Source organism: Poeciliopsis prolifica, unplaced genomic scaffold (genome assembly GCF_027474105.1).
Source record: "Poeciliopsis prolifica strain line A6 unplaced genomic scaffold, Auburn_PproV2 SCAFFOLD001, whole genome shotgun sequence".
Classification (NCBI taxonomy): domain Eukaryota; kingdom Metazoa; phylum Chordata; class Actinopteri; order Cyprinodontiformes; family Poeciliidae; genus Poeciliopsis; species Poeciliopsis prolifica.
Window position 1 is genome coordinate 11,272,121 of NW_026562376.1, and position 25,573 is coordinate 11,297,693.

The 25,573-nt window shown below is 38.9% G+C and overlaps 4 protein-coding genes and 1 long non-coding RNA gene across 17 annotated transcripts in view; 2 read left to right on the plus strand and 3 right to left on the minus strand.

Annotated features, from left to right (window-relative positions):
* The window catches only part of frmd4a (FERM domain containing 4A), a 117,798-nt gene extending 111,509 nt beyond the window's left edge, over window positions 1-6,289 (plus strand). For 11 of the 12 annotated variants that reach the window (XM_055041731.1, XM_055041740.1, XM_055041690.1 and 8 more), the window contains 2 exons: window positions 471-573; window positions 2,153-6,289. In XM_055041731.1, coding sequence (XP_054897706.1) covers window positions 471-573; window positions 2,153-2,255 — 206 coding nt within the window. In that variant the 3' untranslated portion in view covers window positions 2,256-6,289. Of the gene's footprint in view, window positions 1-470; window positions 574-978; window positions 1,051-2,152 lie in introns of all 12 variants that reach the window. The other variant, XM_055041715.1, reaches the window with a different exon arrangement.
* A 2,795-nt stretch (window positions 6,290-9,084) lies between these two features.
* Window positions 9,085-11,660, minus strand: si:dkey-30c15.13 (uncharacterized protein LOC558731 homolog). The gene is made up of 7 exons (XM_055030959.1): window positions 11,503-11,660; window positions 11,226-11,393; window positions 10,489-10,599; window positions 10,343-10,399; window positions 10,160-10,270; window positions 9,921-10,067; window positions 9,085-9,568 (listed from the first exon to the last, which is right to left on the minus strand). Exons 1-7 carry the CDS (start codon window positions 11,560-11,562, stop codon window positions 9,515-9,517), a joined length of 708 nt encoding a protein of 235 aa, XP_054886934.1. The 5' UTR covers window positions 11,563-11,660; the 3' UTR covers window positions 9,085-9,514.
* A 163-nt stretch (window positions 11,661-11,823) lies between these two features.
* On the minus strand, window positions 11,824-20,520 carry si:dkey-30c15.12 (uncharacterized protein LOC793186 homolog). The gene is made up of 15 exons (XM_055030968.1): window positions 19,948-20,520; window positions 18,354-18,446; window positions 18,136-18,273; window positions 17,864-18,019; window positions 17,615-17,756; window positions 17,364-17,536; window positions 17,150-17,278; window positions 16,866-17,051; window positions 16,540-16,784; window positions 14,019-14,161; window positions 13,706-13,930; window positions 13,383-13,604; window positions 13,175-13,308; window positions 12,773-12,916; window positions 11,824-12,685 (listed from the first exon to the last, which is right to left on the minus strand). Exons 1-15 carry the CDS (start codon window positions 20,008-20,010, stop codon window positions 12,431-12,433), a joined length of 2,448 nt encoding a protein of 815 aa, XP_054886943.1. The 5' UTR covers window positions 20,011-20,520; the 3' UTR covers window positions 11,824-12,430.
* Window positions 14,999-16,310, plus strand: LOC129360680 (uncharacterized). The gene is made up of 4 exons (XR_008606083.1): window positions 14,999-15,134; window positions 15,287-15,358; window positions 15,448-15,508; window positions 15,757-16,310. It is a non-coding gene; the product is annotated as an uncharacterized LOC129360680 (long non-coding RNA).
* Window positions 20,521-20,683: 163 nt separating the features above from the next.
* Window positions 20,684-25,443, minus strand: pdp2 (putative pyruvate dehydrogenase phosphatase isoenzyme 2). 2 transcript variants are annotated; one of them, XM_055030997.1, is made up of 9 exons: window positions 25,363-25,443; window positions 24,868-25,009; window positions 24,595-24,771; window positions 23,775-23,894; window positions 23,401-23,687; window positions 22,844-22,949; window positions 22,449-22,685; window positions 22,073-22,372; window positions 20,684-21,367 (listed from the first exon to the last, which is right to left on the minus strand). In XM_055030997.1, exons 2-9 carry the CDS (start codon window positions 24,946-24,948, stop codon window positions 21,092-21,094), a joined length of 1,584 nt encoding a protein of 527 aa, XP_054886972.1. In that variant the 5' UTR covers window positions 24,949-25,009; window positions 25,363-25,443; the 3' UTR covers window positions 20,684-21,091. The 2 variants fall into 2 exon arrangements, with proteins under 2 accessions (XP_054886972.1, XP_054886979.1); XM_055031004.1 differs by having other exon boundaries at window positions 25,148-25,437.
* Window positions 25,444-25,573: the final 130 nt, after the last annotated feature.

A 25,573-nucleotide genomic window follows, 5' to 3' on the forward strand; every position in this document is an offset into this window, starting at 1 on the left:
ACGCATAATATTGAAATGTATACTAAATACAGAGATTTACCAAAAGCAATAAAATACAACTTCACCCTTTTTCATTCCATTTTTCAGTGTCGACAAAGCACTGAAATTCATATTTAAACATTTTTACAAGCCATATAAAATGTACTAAAGTTCCCAAACAAGAACCTGGCATATAATACCACAGGCTAGTAGCATGGCCTCATTTGACAAGCCAAAGAGATAAAGATTTTTTTACTCAAGCTGATCTAAGTTAGCGCAGATGCCCGAAAAGCAGGGAAATTACCCTGTAAGACAAACAAAAAATCGGAATTTTTTTTCTCCGACCGACTCCGGAGGCAAAATGCATTTGTCACACTGAAACCACATCCTTTAGCCCCACATGTGAAGCATAGCTGGAATTCCTTCTGTCCCTCAGCCCCTTTTGTCACCTTTACTCGTGTTACTTGACTAACTGTCGGCTCTCCCTTCAGCTGCTTCCCCTCACAGCCAGAGGAGCCTGACGCCATCCAGTGAGCACCCAGCCACGCCCACGCCGCCCTGTAGCCCACAGCACATCATCAACTGGAAAAGCGGGTAAGAAACAATCGCATCGTCTCAGAAGGGTACCAGAAAGCTTTAGCTTCGGTGTCTTCATCTTTGTCCAAACCTGACCCAAAACACTCTCACAAGTTTTGGTTCTGTTTCTGTTTTTGTCAGCTATTATTGTTTTCACATCACGCGCTATGTAATTTGGGTTTTGTTTTCAAAGCTTTTCTAACTCCAGGCAATTTAATATGTCTTTTTGGCATCGTCGTTGCTATGTTTCTTTTCCTTTCTCCGCAATCTTTTTCATTTCTCAGTCATATCCCCCTCACTCTGCTGGACTTTTCCATTTGGACGTCCATCCCATCACTTAATATTTGTCATTTCTCTCTTGTTTGTCTTTCTACCTTTACTAACCCCACTTTCCTTATGTGTGTGTCCTTTCTCCTGCTTTAGAGGCACAGCAGACAGCTCTCCTACTGAGGACGTCTGTCAGTCTCCCCCTCAGCCCAGCTCCGATGCATAGAGGTACCGTGGAGCATTGGTAGTAAAACATAGCAATAGCATAAGAGGATTTTGGTAGTACCAAATTTTCTAGGAATCAGGCAATTATGCATAGTGTTTTAGATCTGATATTAGAGATGCACCACTGTACATTTTACAGCCCATCTGTAAATCTATTTTTTTATAAAGACTTGACAATCTAGTACCAAATGTAGCTGAATCTGATTTCTATAGCACAGGTATAATATAATTACTATTATATTTTTTTTAGCTTAACTGCTGTATGTAGTTATGAATTAAATTCATTTAATTCATATGGAGATTGGTTAAAATTATATCCAGTTACATGGAAATATAGAATTAAATAAATCCAGTTATATAGACAGATTTAAATTGCGATAGTCTCCATATAAATACAGCGGTTTTAGTTAAAATACATTGTGGTCAATATAATACTCCCACTTAATAAAAAATATGTTGTGCCTCATGAAACCGCTGACTTTAGTTTAGGACCAAAGGCAACTTTGCATCCAAGTGAGCCCTCATAATTCCTACTGGGTTGACTTATTAAACTGATTTCAGGACTGTTACCAGTGCTTAATTTATAATGACCCTTTGAGGTATTTATTGTGATACCACTAAAGAAGATTTTTTTTTTTATCAGTTTATTTGGCTATAAAGGCATAACTGCATCCAGTCAGAGCCTCACAAAAAATATTTCTCATAAAACAAAAATATTATTTCCACTTTGCTTCAATGCAAAACAATTTCCTGGTGCATCTTTTCTTTATATACAGGCAGATGGAGTTCTGTAAACAGAGCCCTTCCTTATTACCCACAACAGGGGCTGACAATTGGAAGAGTTGACTTCTCTTGCTCTTTATTGATGGTGGTAATGCATGCGTGTCGTGCTGTTTCTGTTTCTGTACTTGATCTTTGCATGTGCTCAGCTGTGCTCTGACTGTGATGCTTCACTTTGGTTAACTACTCACAGGATTTATTCATTAAGTACATCATGGTGCACCGCTACCAAAAATTAAACATAGAAACTCAGAACCAGTTTGTCATTTTATTATCCATAAAGTCTTCTCTGCAGTCAGTGATCCTGTTATTTCTTCCTCTGCAGGTCTTTCAGTGACAGCTGTTTTCTCAGCAGCCCTTTGTGTTCAGAGCTGGCAGATGTGCAGTGGTACGGAAAAGACAAGACCAAACCCGGAACGTTGGTCTGAGACCTTCCCGTATGGCCTACAAACAACCTGTTCTCTACTTTGTCCCTCACTGCTACCCGTCGACAACCAAGCACCTCATCCAGCCCAGACCTGTCTCCACGCAAGCCTCTTCTGTCCCTCCCTGAGTTTCACCACCTGCTTTCAGGGCCTATCTATCACAGCTCAGCTGGACAGGGATGCACTCGCTGGGCTTTGATGACGACTGATTTCACAGGACAGACTGAGAAGCGTTAAAGTCTCCTCCCGCCCCTCTTTGCAGCACTATAGTCCTTTCTTTCTTCAGCATCTGGAGCGCACAAGCTGGGGGGCAAGAGCGTGAAAGAACAGAGCACAGACGAATATCAAAAACACAATAAACCCAACATCAGCTTGTCCGCATCCTGTTTCATATCACATCCTGCATCACTCCGGTGCACTGCCACTCGGTCAGAAGACACATGCTGGTTTTGAGCCGCCGGTTTAAAAAGCATTTATATCTCTCAATGAACTGCATTTCATTGCAATGTACCCATAGATATTGTTTCTTTTATTTCTTCAGTCATACTTGCAAAAGCAGAAGATTTCAGACATGTGCAGGTTCAACTTGTAACATAATTCCCAGATAGTGTTATAACAAAAGAGTAAGTCAGCAATACGTGAGTGAACTCTTAGTAACCATATTAGATGGCTCTCCTTGAGAATATCTGACAAGGTAATAGCAATAAAGAACACTGGACAAGGTTTTTAATTGGTTTTAGTCAACAGAGTGAAGCCGAAACAGGCCTTTTCCCTACAGCTTGTTGCAAAGGATCTATAGTGTTGATAGAATTTGGAGTTGATCTTCTTGGATATGACCTTGATATGGAGTTCATCGGACCTGAAGTTTGGCCACAAGGTTATCAGTCGCAGGACAGGAACATATAGGTGCATCTCAATAAATTAGAATATTGTCCAAAATGGATTTTTCAGTTCAGTAAATTTCACTTCAAAAATTTAAACGCATCGATTCATTACAAACCTGTAATGGTACTGTTAATTTTGATGGTTATGGCTCACAGCTAAGGGTGCATTCACACCAGCCTTGTTTAATCCACTTCATTTGAACTCTAGTTTGTTTGCCTGGAAAGTCTGGTTTGCTTAGGTGTGAATGTGCAAAGAAGTCTGGTGCAGACCAAAAACACAAACTCTGGTCCACCTACAAACCTAGTGGAACTCTAGAGCGGTTCCACTGTATATGTGGATGCAAGTGGACCGGAGATTGCTCCAAAAGCAGGAGACGGAATATAGTGCCAGGCATTCTGGGTAAATACAACCAAAACAAATATCAAGTCTAATGCAAGTGGAAGAACTGGCTCCTGCTCTATTGCCAAAGATACGAAATAAATCCTACAACCACTAAAATCTCACACCACCATGTTTTTGTTTCCATTCTGTGAGGAAGGAAATTGCGCTAATGTCTTCAGAGGTTTTCATGTTGTTTTTATGTTTTTGTTTGGTGCAAGAACAACAGGAAAGTTTTTCAAATGGTTTGGGTCATTTGACACTGCAGTGTGAAAGCGAACTGCACAAGCTGGAAATGTCACAAATGTTGCAATTTCAGTCCCCAATCGAACCGAGTACCAGACTGTTCAGTGTGTAAACACCGGAATGGAAACTTTGGGGTCAAAGTCACTTGTTCAGAAAATCAACTAAGAAGGGATTTTTAATACAGCATTATCAGCCAACTAAAAGATATGTCCATGTACTGTACAGTATCTTCACTCAGACCCAGGTCAGTTCTCAAGTAGCCAGATTGCTCAAATAGCTCTTGGTTGGTGTCTGTCATCTTGCTCCTGACAACACTCCTTAGACTGTTTGTGTGGTTTAGATCCAGAGAGTTTGCTGGTCAATTAAGTACAGTGATACCACATTTACTAAAGCAGTTGTTGATACTTCTGGCAGGTTCCAAGTCCCCGAAGGACAGATGAAATCAGAAAAACAGGAGGTGCTCTGAAATTTCCTGGTAGATGTCTGTGCTGACTTAACTCCAGTACAAAACGTGGCTCCCCAAATCCTCAGACTGTGGAAACTTCACAACAGGCCTGACTTGGATTTTATGCTTCTCTACTCTTCCTGAAATGTAATAGCTTTTCAATAATAATATGTTTCATTGAGATGCACCTGTATGCGGTCAGAGCACAGGATTTATTGGAGACGTTGTTGTGGCTACATCCAGTCACAGACCCTGTAGTGTTTGGTTTTAGTTCAGTTTTTTTTTTCTGGTTTTCCACCTTTTGATTTATCATCACCTCTCAGTGAAGTGTAACTGTTGAAGTCTGTTTGTTCGACCTTAGAGTTTCATCTTGAAGCTGCGCAGTGACTGTGGTGAGCTGTTTTTATAGTGTTGCCTCTTATTTTTTCCACCAGTTTTCGTCTGAGCCGGTTTTGCTCAGTGACTGTCAATCCCTTTATAGTGCTGTGTTTTCTGCCCATCCTCTGAGCAAGCTCCACAAAACTGGTGCTCTGCATTTGTACTGTAACATAATATTGAACCCATTTCAGACTTAAGACATACTCCATCACACTCTAAAGCCATTCCATTGAGCAGCAGCCAGGAAACACTCAACCAATTAAACTCGTTCATTTAAACGTACTTTTGATTGAAAGCACAACATTTGCAGTTACTGTGTTCTCTTAGCAAGTGTAACCATTAACGTTTTGGTCAGAAAAGGCCACACTTTTAAGTGCAAAAAGGAAACTATTGCCAGAGGCCAGAGATGTTTGTAAATCCTTATAACTCTTGTCCCACAGCGTCCAATCAAACCGTCAGAACAGGGTTAGAAAAGCACAGCTGGTCTTTAAACCAGTTTCCCCAAGTGTCACCAACAAATCCCGGTGGTGCAAAATGATTCCCTCTATCGTTTTTTATAGCACAAAATTGTAATTTATTAACTGTTTTACTTCACAAATATGACCATCACATGTATATGATTTAACCCTATTGTTCAAGTAACACTACAACAAGGATTTGTGAATGGTACGAATCCCATTATTCCCACCATAATAACCTCTGTTATAAGTGACCATCAGCACTTAAGAAAAACTTCTAACTCTACATTGTTTTACGAGGAGGTGCAGCCCGCTCCCTAAGTGCATGTCTACTCCTCCAAGAGTAATCCTTGCTTCGTCAACTTTAAAACGTCTTTATGCAAGATTAGAACCAGCAATCAAGTTTATCGTTGATAGGAATTCATTTCAAGAGAGCGGTCAGGTTTGACTTCTCCCTACTAATGTCTTAGGATTAGTTTATGTGCTGAAGACCCAGCTCGTGCATGCAGACCCACAGACAAAAGACGTCAGACGCCGCACCGTTTTCCTCCAGCTAAAATGAACTGTCATTGTTTAATAGTGTTGTTCAGACGCCTACAAAGGACTGATCCGATTATAATCTCTGAGCTCATTGTAAACCAGTGTGAAAACCTTCTGTAGTCCCACAAAACAAACTTTTCCTGCTCCGTGATCATGTGTTGAAGAATTTTGTAACGCTCCAACCCTGTGGAGTTTTTTTCATGTACATTCAGAGGACAGCTGTTAGGGTCGATGGGATTTTCTAACTCGCATTCATTGTTTTAGCAGCATTAACATTTTATATCAGCCAGTATTTTCTTTTTTCCAACACTAAGAAACCCTTTCAGGTGCTACAAAACGACCAGTTACTGCTTTGGATCGTAGGAACTCGACATCTCTCCATTCATGCAAAATGAATTTATTGTAACTGGCAGTTTAATGTTAGATCACCTCCTCAACCAGACAGTAGAGCATGTAACTTGAGTTGATCAGTTCTCTTCAGCTGTAATATTACATTAAATGAGTTGTAGAAAAAAAAAATGTGGAATTGATTAAAAAAAAAACTGAATTCCACAGTTAATTTATTCTTTTTTTCTATTAAGAATTTGTATAGTAACTTTACATTTTGCAAAACTGTGTTGTTGGAAATTAATGATGAATTTTCAAGATGAGAAGCTGTGGTGGTTCTTGAGAGTAAGAAAATAAATTATTGATGAATGTTCTCAAAATGACGTCTCTGTATGTTTTTTTTACTTAATGTGTATTTATAAAATATCTTCAGGAGGCCTTAACTAAGAAGTCACAGTGTCACACTTCTTCATAAAGGTAATGCCAACGTGAATTCATCGGTTCCAGTCCACCAGACGAGTTCACTCTCATGTCATCACGTCCAGGCTGGCTGCAGTCACTTCCCTCTCACAGGATTTCCGACTGAGTCACTGGAAGAACCAACATAAAAGACGTGACTCTGCAAACCACAGGGCATTTCACTCTTTTTTTACTCTTGTATGTAACAGCCATCTTTAGGCCTCATGCGAACAACTGTGTAGGTTTTAAAATCGCTCTCCATTCCTCTTCCCGAACTTCCTGAAGCTCAGTCAGATTGAATGAAGAACATCTGTGAACATCAGATTTCCCGTGTGATTAGCACCACACTGCTGAAATTATTTATTTTTGTCTCACTAACTGACTTTTAATAATACTAATTATTTTCTGTTATAGGCAAGTTGAAATCACCAGTTAGTGCAACGTGCTTAATGCCATGATAAGTACTGGGAACAGCTTAAGAATGTTTTATTTGCTGACTTCAGTTGCATGTTTACCGACACTAAGATAATGACACATTTAAACAGTTAGAGGCGTCACCATCTGTTGATCGGTAAATGTGAAGCATTTCAGACAATAGGAGGCACCTGTGAATGTATTTTACATGGGCAGCATTTTGTGTTTTCCAGGCACATTTTACAGCACAATCAAAATATGTTGACTTCAATTGGGGCTGCACAGTAGTGCAGTTGGTAGCACTGCTGCAGCAAGAAGGTCCTGGGTTCGATTCCTGGCCCGGGAACTTTCTGCATGGAGTGGGTTCTCTCTGGGTACTCTGGCTTCCTCTCTGTCAAAATTCTGTCCTGTCTATAACTGTTGCCCTGTGACCTACAGGTGACCTGTCCAGGGTATTAGAAAATGGATGGATGGATGGATGGATGGATGGATGGATGGATGGAAGGATGGATGGATGGATGGATGGGATGGATGGATGGATGGATGGATGGGATGGATGGATGATGGATGGATGGATGGATGGATGGATGGATGGATGGATGGATGGATGGATGGATGGATGGATGGATGGATGGATGGACTTGTGGTTTCCACTGTATTTCCAGACTTTGACATGAGCCACGCCATTGTAGCTGTGGTTCCTTGAAGGTGAATCGCTGTCCCTTGTCGCTCTAAATGATTTTCTTCGTTATGCTCTCCACAATTCACTTCTGTCCATCATCTTATCAGATTTGACCATCTCCACTAGAGAAAAGCAATCCCCCAGCATGATGCTGCCAACATGTGGGGATTTTGTGTTCAGGATGATTTATAGTTAGTGTTTTCACAATTCTAAAGCAACCGGTTGATGTTGGCATTTTATTCAGATTTTTATTTCGAAACAAAAAAGCTTAGACCACCCACTTCATAATTTTGAGTACATTGATGTTTGTAGTGGTAAATAAAATAATAATAATAAAAAAAATATGACAATATGAAATGCTTCAAGGGGTCTGGACACTTTTGCTGCACATCAACTCCTCATCCTGATTTGGTTTGTACTACAGTTTTGTGTCCGTCTTTGCATTAATCCCATCTTTCTCTTTGTACTCAGTGGGTTCCCATTGCAGCTCTCCCAAGCTAGCAACAGCTGGAAGCTGTTAGTCAGACATGTCGTGAGAAAGTAGCTGCACTCTGATTTTTTTTTTTTTTCTTCACTCATAAGTCTGTGTATATCGCTGTGTGTATGTGGGTGTGTGTGCATACTTGCTACATGAATGGTCTGTGACCTTGTTATGTGTTCTTAATGAAATCCCCCATCACCAAAATGCTCAAACACACCACACCCTTCACTACATCTGCAGCCGACCAACTAAAGTATCACAAATTTGCAATACAGATGTCTTCAAGTTTGACAAAAACATTGAGCATAAGCCTGTCCACTGGTTGTTTGAGTTTTATTTCGTAGATTTAGACCTAATTTACTAGTTTGGCTTTTGCACTTGCTCATAATGTTTCCTCTTTCACATGAATTTAGTTGAAGGTTTTGAGAAAAAAGTTTAGTATGTTAGTATGAAAAATGTTGGCGTCTACATCACCAATGCTGCCCTCTAGTGTCGATATCAAATATAACATTTTGGAAAATGAAAGCAATTTTCACACTTGCACCGTCTCAAAGAATTAAACCCCCCTCTTATGTTGCGGGTCAAATTGACCAGTTTTAAAGTTTTGTGTTTTGTTTTTTTTTAATAGTTGAAAGTGTATTTTTTTTCTTTTTTTTTTTGCATGAAACTTTTTCTTTTTGCCTTAATAGGTGCACTCTACATATAAACTGAAAATGTATTCATTTTACACATTTGCACACGTGCACGCACACAAGCCCACTTTCTCACTATTCTCTTTACTTCACCAGGAAACTGCGAGAAAGCATACAGTTTTTGACGGGAACCTTTTCTGTTCCCGTGGACAAACTCCACCCACACTGAGTGACTCTCAGCAGAAGTGGAGGAAAACATAAATACTCTCTGCATGACTCATTTGTCTTGATTTTAAACAGTGATTAAATTTGACCCTGAACAGTATCTGTGTCAAGTTCAATAATAAAGATCTGAAAAAAAATCAAATAAAATGTATTGTGAAAAAAATAGCAAAAGAACAATTTCAAGGAAATTAATGTTTTTTTTGTCTGTGTGTTTAGGTTTTTTTCAGTGGACATAAAAATTGTAAGATCCATTTTTTATGTCCACATGAGTAAATGAGTGGATTGCCATCATTGATCCTTTATTTGTGAAAAATAAAAGAAAACATCATTGTGCAGATATTGATTGAAATAATTAGTATTGGAGTTAATAATCAGATACAAAAGTGTTTTTGGAGGAATATTTTGGTTTCTGACACTATTGCATGATTAAACACCCGGGTCAAATTGACCCAAGAACATTATTGCTGTACCCCAAAAACAAACAAATTCACATAACTTTGAATTTGTTACCAAATTCAAAGATAGGTTATGAAATTATTTGCTTTGAAGCTTAAAGTTCTTGTGATTTCTTCTAGAATCCCGGAGAAGCGGTCTATACATCAAATTAGCTTTTTTATGTCCAGATGGTACAAAGAATATAGTGCAACAATAACTTAGTGTACAAATGCCATGCACATAAAATGAATTTAAAGATATTTCATGACATCAAATTTTATAGATTCAGGTCTTCTTGTTCTGTCAGAAGTCCATTCGTGTCCTCTGGATCCTGTTAAGAAAATTAATTAAAACCACATTATGATCAACGGTGAAAAGTCTAGAAGTGCAATAAATCGGCAACATTCTTAATGAGTGTTCATATGCATAACACAGAATTAAAATATCTGTGTTATGTGTTATGAATACAGTCCTTTCTCACCTGATGACTCTTAATCAGTTAGGATCACCCAAATTCCTATTTTTCTATTAACTAGATGCCAAAAATAATACATTTAATGTTTCTTCATGATTTTCCTCCCTTATGATGTTATCTATTTTGCAGTGCATACCAGTCTCTCTTGCTGTGAAATTACAGTTTCAACTGTAAATAAACTGTACTTTGGTTCAGGAGGCATTCGTACCTGTGAGATGCGGATGTAGGTCTTAACATTGCGAGAACTGTATCGGCGCAGACCTCTCCAGCACAGAAATAGGATGTAAAATGTTCCCACAAAACACAGGGCAGTGAACACAATGTAGCTCCCCTTCATAACATTTGAACCAGCCCGCTTATCACATGAAAACAAGAAGGAGACAGAGAGTGGGAAATGTCACGATCCTATTCATAACAGGAACATTAACAGTAATTCTGCAGATTTACCTGCTGGTATGAGCTCAGGTCTGCAGCTTCCACAGATGCCAGGCTATTGGCCAGCAGAGCAGCAAATCCAAACAACAGACTGAAAACGTTCAGCGCCATGAGAATGATGATCTGTTTGGAGTGAGAAACAAGTGAAAACAGCTCATGATAAAATCCTGACCTATCACTAGATAATGTTTTTACCTTTATGTTACTAGCCTTCCTCTGAACCTCCACTGCCAGACACCCAGCAGCTGCATACTGTAACATCACCAATAGTTAGATTTAACTTGCCTCTCTTAAGTTCAGGTGCTCTTAATGAAAACATTGCAAAGCAGAAAGTGACTTACTGTCAAGCTTGACCAGACTGGAGTTACCATGACAACAGAACAGCTGTAACACACACATGCATGGCCCACTGTGGCCAAAATGCTCGCCAAGGCGCTGAGGACCTGAATCACCTGAAGAAAATACTCAAAATCAGCTCAAAATCAGAATCACAACACACAGTGCCAACCAGAGCTTTACAAACATTCCCTACAGGAAAAGTAGTGCAAGATGGAACTCCATCTTGCACTAACATCCAACTATGAACAGTGTTACTGTTCATAGTTGGATAAGTTTAACCCCAACATGGACAGAGAGAGTGCTGACTGAGAAAGAAGCTCCTGTTCCAAAAGCCACACATTAAAGTCAAATTGGATTTAAGCTTCTGGATAATTGTTTTTGAGTAAAACAAAACAAAACTGAGATATTTGGTCACTATGAATTGAGCCAAAAGGTGGCGACATTACACTCAGCATTTGTTCTAATGTTACTGGTGCACTTCAGAAATTGAATGGCATGATGAAGGTGTACAAGCTTTAAAAGGTTAAGCAAAATGTCTATTTAGATATTAGTAGCAGTGTATGTTTGATTTTCACTCTGTTGGGATTTGAAAAAAGTCAAGTTGTGCACCAGGTTTCTATTGCGGTTGTTCAAATGCATCTTTTTAAAAACTCCAAATCAATATGATGCCCCTGATGAGCGTACATGAACTTCTCATAATTACGGTATTTTGGATGAGCAGAAAAAGACGGCACCTTACCCCAGTGACTAAAAGTCTCGTGTTTACCACAGTCCCAAACCAACGATGAATCCTAACATTTGTTAGCTCCTCATTATTAGTGTTACTGGTCTCAGTGGAGGGGCTGGCTGGAGGAGTCTCCTTAAAAAAAACCTGGTACAACCCCTCCTGAAACATGTTCTGCATCGTCTGTTGTGGATGAAAAAAGCATTAACAGGGTCAAATTTTAAAAAGTAAGGTAATAAATGACACTTTTCACAATTTTCCAACACCTAATTTACCTTTTTTACTAACGTACCTTTGCTGAAAGTTGTTCCCTTTTATTCATTTCTTGGGTTAGGGTTGGACAGGTCTTCATTTCAACATAAAATATCAAATAACAAAAAAAAGAATAGAGAGACAACAGAAACCTTTTCTCATTGTTTCTATAAGTCCTTGGTGTGGCACAGCACTGAAGACTTTTGGTGTCAAAGTTCATCTGAGTTGGAAGATAATGAATGACTAAAGTTCATTCTTAAGACAATCACTGGTCAGGAATCAGATTTGTCATCAGTATAAAGGGTGGGATTACTCAAGCATCAGAGTCTTGGTTTCATTTATGGAGTATTTTATTGATGCATCAAAATTTGAAGTACAAAGACTCACACATAGCAAAACCTTTGGTTCATATAACATATGGACTGATAAAGTACAAGATTTTGTAGGCTAAGAAATCACAGTAATACCTTGCAAAAGCTCAAGCTGCCATACTTTAATCACCTTTACAACTTAAATAATGCTTATATGTTAAGCATTTTTAGCCAACAATCGAGCCACAGTAGAATGTTGAAAGAGGATGCAAAGCCCTGGTCTAAACTATAACATAAATCCTCACTAAATACATAAAAGTTTGAAGCTGTCCTGTGGTAAAATTTAAAAAAGTTCAGGGTATAAATGTTTTCCCAAAATAGCTTGAAATCACATTTTAACTTAATGGCAATAAACAAGTAAAAAAAAAAAAAACCTAAAAAAACTTTAAAACAGAAGTGCATCAAAAACAATCAAATAGGATTTCTGTTTAAATATTATTGTCAAAGAATTCAGCAGTAGCACACACAAAGCTAACAGAAAGAGAGTAAAGCCTCTGTAAAATTAAAAAAACACTTGGTGGCAAAAAAAATGTCCACTGATCATTTCTAAGACAGACAGCTGTAAGTTTAGATGACCTCCCAATATATTTGATAATGTTAGAATAATTCTGATTTTCCTGGCAGTGTTTGGTTGTCATCGTCTTCCTCCTCTCTTCCCTTTGCGTACAGGTCTGCCAGTCTGCCAAAGCATGGCCCCCACTGATTCAAACTCTCAAAATCCTGATCCACGTCTGAATCTGAAGACTGAATGGAGCTGAGTGAACCCACCTCAGAGCTTCCACCCTCATAGTCGAACACGAGCAGAGAGTCATACGGAGGAGCTGTGGGGTCTCTGTTTGCTGCTTGTAGGTTCTGGACAAAGCATAACAATTAGGGACAAAGATTCAGGATGCATTGAATGTTTCTAATGTGCTGTATTTCAATCTTTTGATGTCTCACATGTTCAATAAAATTGCAAACGTCCTCGTTGGCTTGAATTTGCAGACGGTACCCCGGTCGAGCCTGGACAGTAGGAAACACATCTGTGCTGAAGACTTCAGGTCGGTTGTCCAGCCCTCTGTGCAACTGGGACAAATCATAGTCCTGCAAAAGAACAATAAAAAAAGAATGAGCGATTCCAAACAATGTAAGTGGTCATTCTTTGTCACACAGATGTAAGATTCACCTGAGCTTTTTTAATGTAACGATCTTGGGGATATAATATGCTGAAAGTATGAATCTCAACACGGTTTGAGGACTTAAAGGCAAATGTGCACATGTTAGAAATATCATGTAGCTGCAGTCCCCTAAAAATGCACAAACTAACAGCTATTGGTCCTGTTCCGCTCCCTCTCCACATACCCTGTCGTCTTCACCTCCTCCCTCCTCACTGTAGCAGAATAGGTCATCACGGGTCAGATCTTCCAGGAGAGGGGCCTCCTTTCTCCTCCTTCTGCTCAGCAGCAGCAGGAGCAGCAGGAGTAGCAGGAGCAGCACTGCAATCGAATGCAAAGTAAGTGACAAAAGACAAAACTGATCAAGTTATTTTCAGGATCAGATGGCCACTTACACAGGAGGCCAAAGACAGATACCAGTAGAGGGGTTGCAAAAGAAGGAATGTCTTCATGTCCTTTACTCCTTGGCAAACAGGCATCTACTCCACCTTGACAGTGGCACACCTCTACAACCAGAGTACTGTCTTTGTAGAGCCCCCCAACATCATAAATCATCATGGTAACATTATAGTTCCCAGGAGGTAGGTTTTGTTTGGGGTAGAGAGCCGCCACATTGCCTAGGGGGAGGAAGCAAAATGTAAACTTTACAACAAAGAGTTTTATTTTTGGACCACTAGTTTGCTGTCATAACACTTCATCAGCATCTCAGCCACTTTACTTGTGGAATTGGTTTTGACAATCCAGTTCTTCTTATGTCCTTCTATAAGCTCCACAGTAAATGGCCCAGCATGACCCGGTCCATCCAGATCCACTACGTCCAGGAGTGCAGGAAAAGGGTCAGAGTTACACAGAGTGGCTGTTTTCTGCCTGACCTCTGGAAGGTGGTCATTCACATCCAACAAACTCACAACCAGAGTACCAGTTCCTGTAGCTGGAATAAGATCTGGAGGAGTTAAGAAAGTTGTTTTTCATTTGTTTAACAGAATTAACACAGTGATGGTTCAGTGAAAACAGTAACATTTTAAATTTACCATCATCATAAGCCAAAACTAAAACTGTATATTTGTTTTCTCTGACACGTTGTGACTCTCGGTCCATGCTGCTCACAACTTTAACTGATCCAGTGCTGTGGTTGGTGCTCAGCCACCGGGCGCTGTCGTTGTAGAGTTTGTATCTGAAATCAAGACAAACAGCTTGATTACTATATATGTATATTTATTAAAATTTCCATTTCAAAAACAGATCAAATAACTTTTCCCATTTAAAACTTAAAATAAAAAGGACTGATTTTTTACAATATCTAAGAAAAGCCAGAGAATAATTTTTAGTCTTATTTGCAGTTTATTAACATTAATATTAAGTAATCCGATTATTTAAAGAAGTATATTAAAATTACTATGTGTACATTTCAAATACATAAAACTGAGAAAACAGAAATTATCTATCATAATGTATGCATTTCCATTGTGGATTATTTTTCAAGCTGCTTTTATGATCATAAAGTTCTGCTCGTTCATGAGCTTCTTTGGAATGTATGTCATGTCTATTTGGATAAAAAATTATTTCCCTCTTTCAGTTCCTTTTTTGAACTTACCCTATATCTTTACAATAAAAATACAGAACACCTTTACAAAAAACACACACTGAAGAGGATCTCAGACATTTTATAACATTGGTAAATAAGTACCAACCAAATTGCAATATAGCAACACATTAAAATCGCTGTACAATAAGCCTTTATAGATTGTTGCTTCTTGTCAAAGAACAAAACATAAACAAACTTCCCCAAAAAACTAAATTGTTATTTTCTGATGTTACTGTTTGACTGGCTAAGTTATAGATTGGGCTTTTAGTTTTTATTCATTAATGTTTTGGAATGAAAACATCACCTAATGCCAAGAGGGCATGGAGGTCTTCCAACCCTAAGAATTGGAGTTTTTTGTAACCCACATAAAGTGGGGATAGCCCTTTAAGGAATAGAGATTGGGTAGGCGGGGGTGGTCTGTCTGGCCAATGGGAAGTTTGGTTTCCGTGAATTTTTAGACCAATCAGAGAGCGGAATGCCACAGAGACTCCGCCTTCTTTCCCGTGTTGGCAGAATTGATTGTATGCGGGAGATCCGACCCTGATGAGACAGCTGAGACAGAGTGAGAGTCTTTTGATATGTTTTTAATGTTGTTTATTGACTTTGAAGAAACTTTTCTTTTTTTGTGTGTAAATAGTTATTGTTTATAGTCGAATTTCTAAGCTAGAAAGAGTTGTAAGCTTCAGAAAACTGAACGAGATTTTCTGCCGTTAGAGCCGTTAAGATCAGTTGGAACTGTTAGCTCTTCCGGCAGTTGGTTGGCAGTTGGTCTCAGTTCAACTGAAGGTAAAGCCTAAATAATAATCTATTTTTATTTTATTCAATTCATATTGTTGAAGTTAAAACTTGAAAAATATGCTTTTTACACTGTCTAGTGCCCTACGTGTCCAGACTGAGTCACTATGTAGTTGTTCTGAACGTGCCGCACTGAGATCGGTGAGCATATTTTATGCTTTTCATTTGTTTTTTGTTCTTTTTATCTTGTTGTTGTCGAATAATAGTCTTTATTTGAACTACTTAGTTATTCAAATGTGAACCTTTGCTGAGTTTGGGTAAAATGTAATGTTTTATTATTGTGCTTGGAAAAGAATTTTACAACAGTTATGAAACATGATCTAAGGATGTAAGCTAGATTGGTTATAGAATAAAAATTCTATATTTCTGCTGTTCTTGTCTGTTGACAGATCAGGTTTTTATTTTTTTCTCCTGGATTGTTCCTGAGGTGGATTCCCCATTTAACTTTCCTGGAGTGGATTCCTCTATTGACCTTGATGGCGGGTCTTCCCACCTGGACTTAGAGAGAACTGGATTTCCTCCCTTGCGTTTGGAGCCCTGCTGCACCCTGCAATGTGGTAGGCTGTTATCACTCACATCTTCGCACACAGTGGTTATGTATGAGACACTGACTGACATTTTTTGTTGTTGTTTCCTGGACATATTGGACACTGCCTTTCGGACCGTTTTCTTTTTATTTGACATGACAATAAACTGCTGTGTAGGAGATTCTCCTTATGTGAATGATGTTGAGTGAGACCTGAATTGGGATTTAATTTGATTGATTTGTTGTTTAAAAAGATTAGAGTGCAGATTACCAGGGTGCACCCAAAAGATTTAAATTTGAGGTTTAGCACTTTATTGTTGTTTTTATTTTATGTATTTTATTGTGTGTCATTTTATTTTCTTAATTGTGTGTCTTGTCCAATTGTGAGTTTATGGTTAATGTTACTAAAGCTAATTGTTCTTTAAATTCACTCAACTGTGTTTGTGTGTCATTTAAACACCTATCGTGCTCCGACAACCGAACCTATTGGCCCATCTATCGAAACATATTGGACCCTTCTCTACTGTGTTACATTGTCACCAAATGTAAATTGTCAGTAAAGCAGTAGAAACAGACAATATGCTGGCCACAGAGTTTGATCAAATGTTGAAGACACTCAAAGGTAAGCAGTGTGTGTTTTGATTACGTTACGCGCTGTGCTCTGGCTGTATCCGGGTCCTTTGCTTTCAGCTGGACCACGGCCGTGCCGACTCTCACATCCTCTGAGAGGGTTATGTGAACCTCGGCTGGGCTGAAAACAGGAGGCTCGTTTCGGTCAATGACTTTTATTGTGACTGTGGCTGTAGATGTGGACACGGGGACGGAAAATGGCGCCTCGTTTGTTACCGCCACCAACAGTTTGTACTCAGACAAGTTCTCAAAATCCAGTTCCTTGAAAAAGAAGGTGAGAAGATCAGTAAATACGATGTCTATATGACTTTTGAATAACATTTTCAGGGTAATTTTCTGAACCTTGGCAGTTGTGATTATTCCCTCCATCTTATTTGAACCAACGGTGATGTTAAAGGCTCCCGCTTCATTGCCTTTGATGATGGAATATTTGGTGTTTGAATTTGGAGATCCTGACTCGTCCATGTCAGTGGCTTTCAGTCTTGCTACCTCCACTCCTATCTCATTCTCATGGACTGTTGTGGATATCTCAAACATAGCAAGAAACACTCCTCAGTGAGTTCAAAAGTTAAACTCTCAACACATTTTTAATTTCATCATATTTCAGAGAAAGTTTTGCAACTTACAGATGTGTCAATGAAATTTGGAGCATTATCGTTGCTGTCAGTAACGGTAATGATAGTAGTGCAGGTTGTGATCAGACCTTCCCCTTTCATATCAGCAGCAGTAACAATCAGTGTATATTCTGGATGAGTCTAGAAGGATAACATTTGCATACAAAGAAATTTGTGGGGGACAAAAGTTTAAAAAGAATAATGCTCACACAGAAAGCCTCATTACCTCTCTATCCAGTCCCTGTTCCTTCAGACTGATCCGTCCATTCACTGCGTTTATAGCAAACATCTCCTCTTTGGGCATTCCAGGTATCTGAGATAGCAGTCGATACCTAATTATAGCATTGTATGTATCTGGATCGTCCTTATCTTCAGCTGTTACACTCAAGATGGGTTTACCTGTTGAAGAAATTAAGTCACGGCTCCGAACGGAAAGGAATATTTAGGTTCTGTTATCTTGCTGTACTGACTCCTTACCAACTTTGGCACTTTCGCTCACTCTGCCGGTGAAAACTGTCTGATTGAATTCTGGTTTGTTGTCATTCTGGTCAATGACGTTGATGATGAGCTCCATGGGCTGCTCTGCATGTATTGTGCCTGTCTGGGCATAAGCCCACAGCTGTAATAAAAAAGTCCAGAAGGATTTAATCTCCTCAGCACCATCAGCCTCATATAAGGAATGACAAAAAAAAAAAAAACAGAGAGAAATGATTAAATGAGGCTTACAGTGTATTTGGCTTGTTTCTCCCTGTCCAGTGGCTCGGTCACATAAATCATACCAGACCGGTCATCGACAGTAAAAATACCTTCAGGGGGCTGATCCGCACCTGGGCCACTGATCTTGTATGTTATGGCTACTGTTTCAGCTTTACTTGACTTAAGCTTTGGAAAAAAGAAATTTAAAAAATGACATCTAATACATGGCAATATTTTGAAGAAGCATATTTCAGAGCACATGAATTGACAGCAGTGAGTTCCCCAAATAAAAACTCACTTACTGTCACCAGAAATTTGGGATATGGTCCCCCATTGTTTTCTGGAAAGTTAATTGGTGGAATAACCCAGCCCCTCTTCATCCGCCTCAATCCGCCAGCCAGTGAATGCCATGGCAGCTGGAGAACGGAGGCAGCATCATCCTGGTTGAATGAGGACACCATGCTGCATTACAGCCATGATTCTCATGCGATGAGTGATGAAAACATTGTTTTAAATGTACCTCATGGTTGCTTTCATTTGGACTCTTTGCATCATTGTGAATTTTGCCCAAGAACCTCAGTTGTGTCCATGCTGGATCTAGAGATACCAAACACTGTGGAGAAAACATTCAAGAGTTATCTAAACACTTCAAAAGTCATTTTTAGCCAGCAGTTTTATGTGTCATCACTAAATGGAAGTAATGCTCAATTTAGGGTTTATAAGAGTTAGGAAGAAATATCACAGTAATAAATCATGTCTAGGACACATCTAAATCTTTGCTTCAGTTTCCTCTCAGCTGCATGGTTGTCAGTGTTGTCAGTGCATCGCTGCCATGCTTTTCCTTCCACCAGACTTTCTGTTTGATAAGGTACTCTGTAAACAGCCAGCACATCTACATTCATATATTCTGAACGTTTTGAGTGTTGGTTAGTCTACGACTGTGGTAATAAATCAAAAATAAATGAATTTTCCTGTTTAGATTAAGTAAATAAAATAAGTTTTTGAGTATGTTATAACTATTCTATGCATTCATGTTAAGTTGTATTTCGATGCTCTGTTTGCCTTTTCTCTGATCCTGACTTGATGTTCCAATAATTTCTACTCCTCCCTTAAAGCGTTTGGTTCATTGCTGTCATCGTGTGTTTCTCCATGAAGTTTGTGATTATTTAGAGCGTTTATATGCAAAGTGTTACAACTGCCGTCTTTAACTTAATTATGTAAATATGAGTGTGCAGGTGCCTGTCTCTTGATTGGTTCCAAAACCAAGACGGAGATGTTCAATTGGTTGTCTGCCGGAGGTGACGGATATAAAAGCTGCAGGTGCCGACTTCTTGTGATCCATTCTCAGCTCACACTTTTTGTCCAACACAAATAACATTACAAAATGTTCAACATCTTGTGTGTTGGCTACTTAAGATCTGATGAGGATGGATCCTTCATGTTATAATCTGGCCAACACTAGACGGTCATAACATGACATTTAATTGACTTCACTTTAATTATAAAAAATAATTCAATCACTGCAAATTATTTCATTTGCAACATAGATCTATATGTTGCAAATTTTACATATGAATGCAACTTAAGTGATTTTTGAAACTGTTTTTGAAATCTTAATGAATGCAACCTAAACCACAGAAAACAGAAATGATCAATTTCATAAAAAAAAAATACATATTAGCAAAAACAAAAACCTATTAGCTTTGAAGTTTCAAATTTAAATTTTAAATTGTCTTATTCTCAGAACTTATTGGAATAAGCTAGAATTATAATCAAGTGAGATCCAGATCTGCAGCTGTTTCCTCTACATCTCTAAACACACCTAAAGGTTATAGCCTACAAATCAATAATATTTAATAGTAAGACAAATGTTAAGCTTATTCATTTTTACATAGAGATTCCAAGGAAACACAGCAATTTTTCACAAAGGGAGAAAATATGGAACAACAATAAAACAGCCAGCAATGTCTTTCAAGATTACTCTAAGGACACACTGATACTTCAACATCTAAGGCAAGCTTCACTGTCATCAGTTCAATAGTTTTTATTTTTTAAGAATAAGAAAGAAATAAAAACAGATCCTTTAAAATGTTAAAATAAAAAAGCAAACTCGCCTTGAGTTGCCAGAATATGAGGGTCCCTATCAAAATCTTCCTGTTCCCAGTCATGTCCTTCATTTCTGACGCCAAGCGGATCTGTCCCGACCGTCGCTGGATCCTCTCTAACTGTACCCACTGCTTTGTACAAGTCAGATTTGTAACCACAAGTTCATTGTGTATTAGAACTTCCTCTGATGGAGAGTTTTCTTCTCTACCACACTACTGTGCTCTTACTGTGAAACCAAATCGCTGACCCCATCCCTTTGTTTACCGTCTAACACCAGTAATACTGAGTTTCTGCATGACTTCATCAAGTGGGGAAACGGTTAAAAACAGAAAACCAACTGTGAAAGTCAGCTCAACCAAACATAGACGTGGGGTTATGGAGACAAGACTTTACACTTAAATTTTCTAAAATGCGTTGTCTTTCTCTGATATTTAAAAAAAAAAGTAAGTGTTTAGTAACAGTGATAAACCAAATTGATATATTTTCCACTTGGGATTTGTTTGCAATATCAAAATTGTCTGGATGAACTTTGGTCACTGAGCACAAACACTCGTGTTTACAAAGCAGGAAAGGATTGGATTGGCTCCCATGTCGCCCAGCTCTTAACAAATGTTCAACGTTTATTGTGAAAACTCTGCTGCTGATATGTTGAGATAACAGAGACATGAACTGTTCTAAATTCTAAACTTCAAATAAAAAAATAATTGTTTTGGTATTGATTTATGTTTTTATTTATAAAATAATATATTTTTTCCCATTATGGAACAGAACTGATCATTTAAAAATAGTTGATTAAATCAACATGATACTCTTAATAGAAATTTTACAGTAAACTTTTTAGCTCACATCAATACAAAGGAAACAGGAAAAAAGGCAAAGATGGATTGTCTGTGCAAGACACAAAGAAGAATACTGACAAAGGTAAAAGTGCTGACATGGAACTTTCTCTCCCAAAAGAAAACTGGGATTACATGTCTGAAAGGTTAAAGGTAAACAGTCATTCATGTAAAATAACATCTGGACAGAAAATAACATTGACAACGATCATTTCACTTCACTTCTTCTGGAAAACAGCTTGCGTAACACCGGCCATGACAAAATACTGACTGTATGTAACCAAGCGTAGCTCTGTGGTCGGACTCACTGAGTTTGCTAACTGTGGCGGGGTCTAGCCAGGTCGTAGTTCAAATACACCACAGTAACTGTGATATCGTCCCTGTACATTCTGGCCAGGTCCTCCGGCAAAGCGAGCATTGAGGCCAGCCTCTCCTGGGACAGCTCCCCATACTCTCCAGTTCCAAGAGCGTGTCGGATCAGATGAGTGGCGGCGTTGGTATCCAGAGCTGGAGAGGCGCGAGCTCGCCGCTTCAGCAAGAGTTCATGCATCTGACCCAGCTTGAGCTTTCGCTCCGAAGGAGAAACTGGAGCCTAAATGACCAGAGGTTGAAAAGTCAGAAAGACATGAAAAAAATTCTTGGGACATGATAAATATGAATTGGTTTGCCGTAAACGGTGATGTTTTCAGCCTAGCAACCTTTTAAAGGGATCATATTATGTACGTATTTTCCAGGCACATTGTGCCATTTTAAAACTCTAATCAATAACATATCTTTAGTTGTTTAAAGAAAAATGCTGAAAAGAAATTCGATGCATTTAAGATCCTTTCTGAGACTCTGCCATCAGTTCGACATCACAGCAATGCTGTCCACCCTTTGTGAGAGCAAACATTTAGGCACCCCTGAATAGATGCCATGGGAAATTCAAAGATTCATCAAACACGCATGAAGAGATCAAATCAGCACTCCAGGTATGATTTGGTCGAGGGAGTAACATTTCAGTTCTTTCTCTGTTGTTAAATTTAAATGTTTGAGATCAACGAAGAAGTGCTAATATTTCCCAAAGATAACCCGAGTAAATACAAAATCTGTTTTCATTAATTTAATGATAAAAGCTGTGAAAAGCTTTTATCTAGAGACGTATTATCCCCATCTCTGATAATACGTCTGTCTATTTAAAAAAATAGATGGAATTTATCTTTTAGCTTAATTGCTTGCACCAGCCTTGGCAAAATCAAGACATTGTCCAAGCACACATTTATATAGTAATGTATTTAAGCAAGTTCTCTGAACAAACCTGTAAATGAATTCCACTGAGGTGTTCTCCAACCAGCCGCACTGCCTCATCACTTGAGAATTCGTCCCACAACCCGTCAGTGCCGAGGATCAGGAAGCGGTCCTGGGGTCTCAGCTTGTGATAGGTTATCTCAGGTGTCACTTCCAGGTACGGCGGTGTTAAATAGTTAGGCGGAGTGTACTGATACAAGTTCAAAGAGTCAAGATCCACTCCAGATTCAAGGCTGGCTAAAATGCTCTGCTGCAGGTCAACGCTCCACTTGAATCTCACGTCACCGAAGGCGCGTAGAGGCATGAGAACCTGAAAATGAGACAGAGAAAGAAAGAATAACTAACTTATTTCATAAATCAGATTTTCTTTGTTTATACCAGCTCACCCCGAGCAGTCTGTCATCTGTGACCACTGTGTCTCTCTCTGAAGGTGGATGCTGCGCTCTAATACGTTCCAGCTCATCTTGGTTCTGTGAGTTGTGGTCTTTGGAAAGCGGGACAGCACTCCAGGAACCGTCACTGTTCTGCACCCCTAAAACTGCGCGGCAATCTCCTGCATTTGCCACGTGGATCCCATCGGTTCCAACGTGAGCCACACAGGCAGTGCATCCAGCAAACGCCACCTGGAAAAGAAAGTCAGGGATGGGGATCTACGTCTGCAGAACTCCTGTTTAAGAATATTGACATCTGGGTTTAGCTGCCTGACAACTGTGGATATAAAACCATTAGTATTTTTCAGACTGCGTGAGCTCTGAGGCGAAAAAGATTTGTGAGTAGTTACCTGGATGGCTGTACTTTTCATAAGGTCACTGGAAAGTGGGACTTGAGCCTCCAAAGAGATGTCAGCATCAAGACGTCTAAAAGCACAGCTCAGAGCCTCCTGAGGACTAGAAAAAATTATTCCCAGGTTTGGTTCATTGAGATTCATTCACTGAAGATGCTTTTCAATGCATTCTAAAGTTTATGTAAAAATGTTGAGACATAATAGATGAAAGTGTTTCCCTAAAAGCTGCATGCTCATGCCATCCCATTCAAATTCAAAAGTACACCAGTCATATTGTAACTCCAAATGATCTGACTTGTCATAAGACAGAAACACACAGAGCTGAGCAAGTTTCAAAAAAACAGCCACAAATATTTTACAAAAAGACAGATAGGCACACATCAGAAAAAATGCTAGAAAATGCAAACTGGTTAAAAAAATAAAATAAAAAACATGCAGAGGTAATATGGTAAAAGATCAAAGACCTATTAAACAAAATTAGCTGTGTTTGAAATTGTAGTGTTTTCACTAAGTTTCATCCCTAGGATGTTAGAACTACAAACGTGTTAACCTACCTCATGCCTTCATCATGCTCCTCATTGTCCAATAACTCTTGCCAGAAGACTCTAAGGTGTCTTATGTACAGGGGCGCTGATTCACGATAGTTAAAATCTGAATGATGTTTATACCATTGTAAGATGGGTGGAATAGGCCTGCCAAGATCCATGCACTTATCAAGCTCTTCCAGGATTTGCTTCGGCATCATTGCCACTGCTACATAGTACAGCAGCCGCTCGCTTACGGCCTGGGCACATGCCCAGCCCCCGTGGCCGTCAAACACTCCAAACAGCATGCCCTTTGACTGTGGATTACACACACACACACACACACAAATATTTCATTTTAATAAGTGGGGAAAAAAATAAAAACATAAAAAGTAGATGCATACCTGTAAGCATGTGGCTGCACTACGACGGTCCTCATTAGGAGTATTTGCAGATAAATGGTTGCTGTCGAACTTTCTCACAGCACTGAGTGCCCGCCCATCAAACTCTGGCACACTCACAGTCTGAAACCAAAAGGCACCCTCATGATTAAAATCTCAGTCAATGTGCAGACATTTAAATAAATCAGATTATTTCGGAAATTGCCTATTCCAAAAAAACATTAAAAATGTCCGTGTGTGTGTATATATACATATGCAGATGCACATTAAAAACATATTGAACATGTTTTTAATGGTATGATGTAATATTACATTTGATGTAAGCTTAATTGTGTAAGCATAATATTATAATTAACAGAAATAAACGTTTGAAGATATCTGTATGTATGCACTTATAATCCATTTCACTTAATGAATTGACTTACTGAAAAAATAAGTGCTTTATAATAATATTCTTTTTTACAGAATGTGATTACTGTATATGTACCCTAGGAGAAGCAATAAGGATTAAAACTAAACTAAATATTGTTGTTGTTTTTTTTTTCTATTCCATTTTATTTGTTTAAAAAAATATTTTGGGAGACAAAATAAATTTGTATTACACAGTGCAAAAATTTTTACCCTACCACTAACTGGACATGCAATTAAGCAAAAGAAAATGTGTTTGGGAGCAAATTACATTTTCCTATTACATTCTAATGACAACCCTCACATAATGCCACCCAGGGTGGAGAGCCACGTTAACTAAATCAAAATTCGCCACTGTCCCTCGTCTATCTCTGGAACCAGCTCAATATTATTGATTCAGTCTGATTTCTCTTACCTGTTCATTGCTTCTTAGGATGCTATTAATCTGCACTTGGCTCTGCTGAAAGTTTAAATCCGCCCGTGTGGAGAAATGACAGCAACTTCGAGTCCAGGCTCCAGATTCTTCACCAGTGCAGAAACTCTGGTCTGATCGAGACGGACTCCAGGACGTAAAGGGACACTTGTGGGCTGTCTGAAAGGGAACAATAACACGATAATAACAATGACAAAATATAGAAATTGTGACAGAATGTGCATATGAACAGTGCAGTCTGATCGAGATACAAACTTGCAATGGGACTTTGCGATAAACCTTCAGCCTGTAGCTAGAAGCTCGATGGAGAATCCTGGAGTACACACGTCCATACATCGCTACAGAACCGGAGCTGGAGCAATGAGGTGCAACTTTTTCAAATGATTCCGCCTTATGTCTGAGCAGAAAATACAAACAAGTCACTATGTGCATGCGTAGCTGTAACTTAAGTTATACCACGTCAGATTTCTCTGTTGCCATTTAACACATGGATTAGTCAGCTTGAAAGCTGCACTTCAGGTACCCAAAGGCTCACCTAATAACACGATCTTTGATTGTTATTACGCTTGACACACATTGTTGAGATTTGACGACTTTTTAGCTGCTAGCATGCTAGCTCTTCCTCACGCCGCTAAACGTTTGGTAATTTCCGACACTACACTATCCAAGAATCCATTCGTAAAGAGGCCGCATACGCGCACATTTATTTAGTTTAAGAAATATGTCAAACCCCGTGTAAGCAAAACTTACATGGTTTCGTACAAACTTTGTTAAAAATCAAGCAAAGTCCGTTCTCATGCAGCCAAACACCAAATTACAAGGATGACGTCCAGCAACGTGTGACGTAAGGATGTGACGATCACCAATTCAGACGTTCAGAAAACTGTTGCAAGCGCCTCACGTCCCAGTTACATCCACTTTTATGGGTTATTCAGTAGTTTTCATTATTTATTTATTGGAA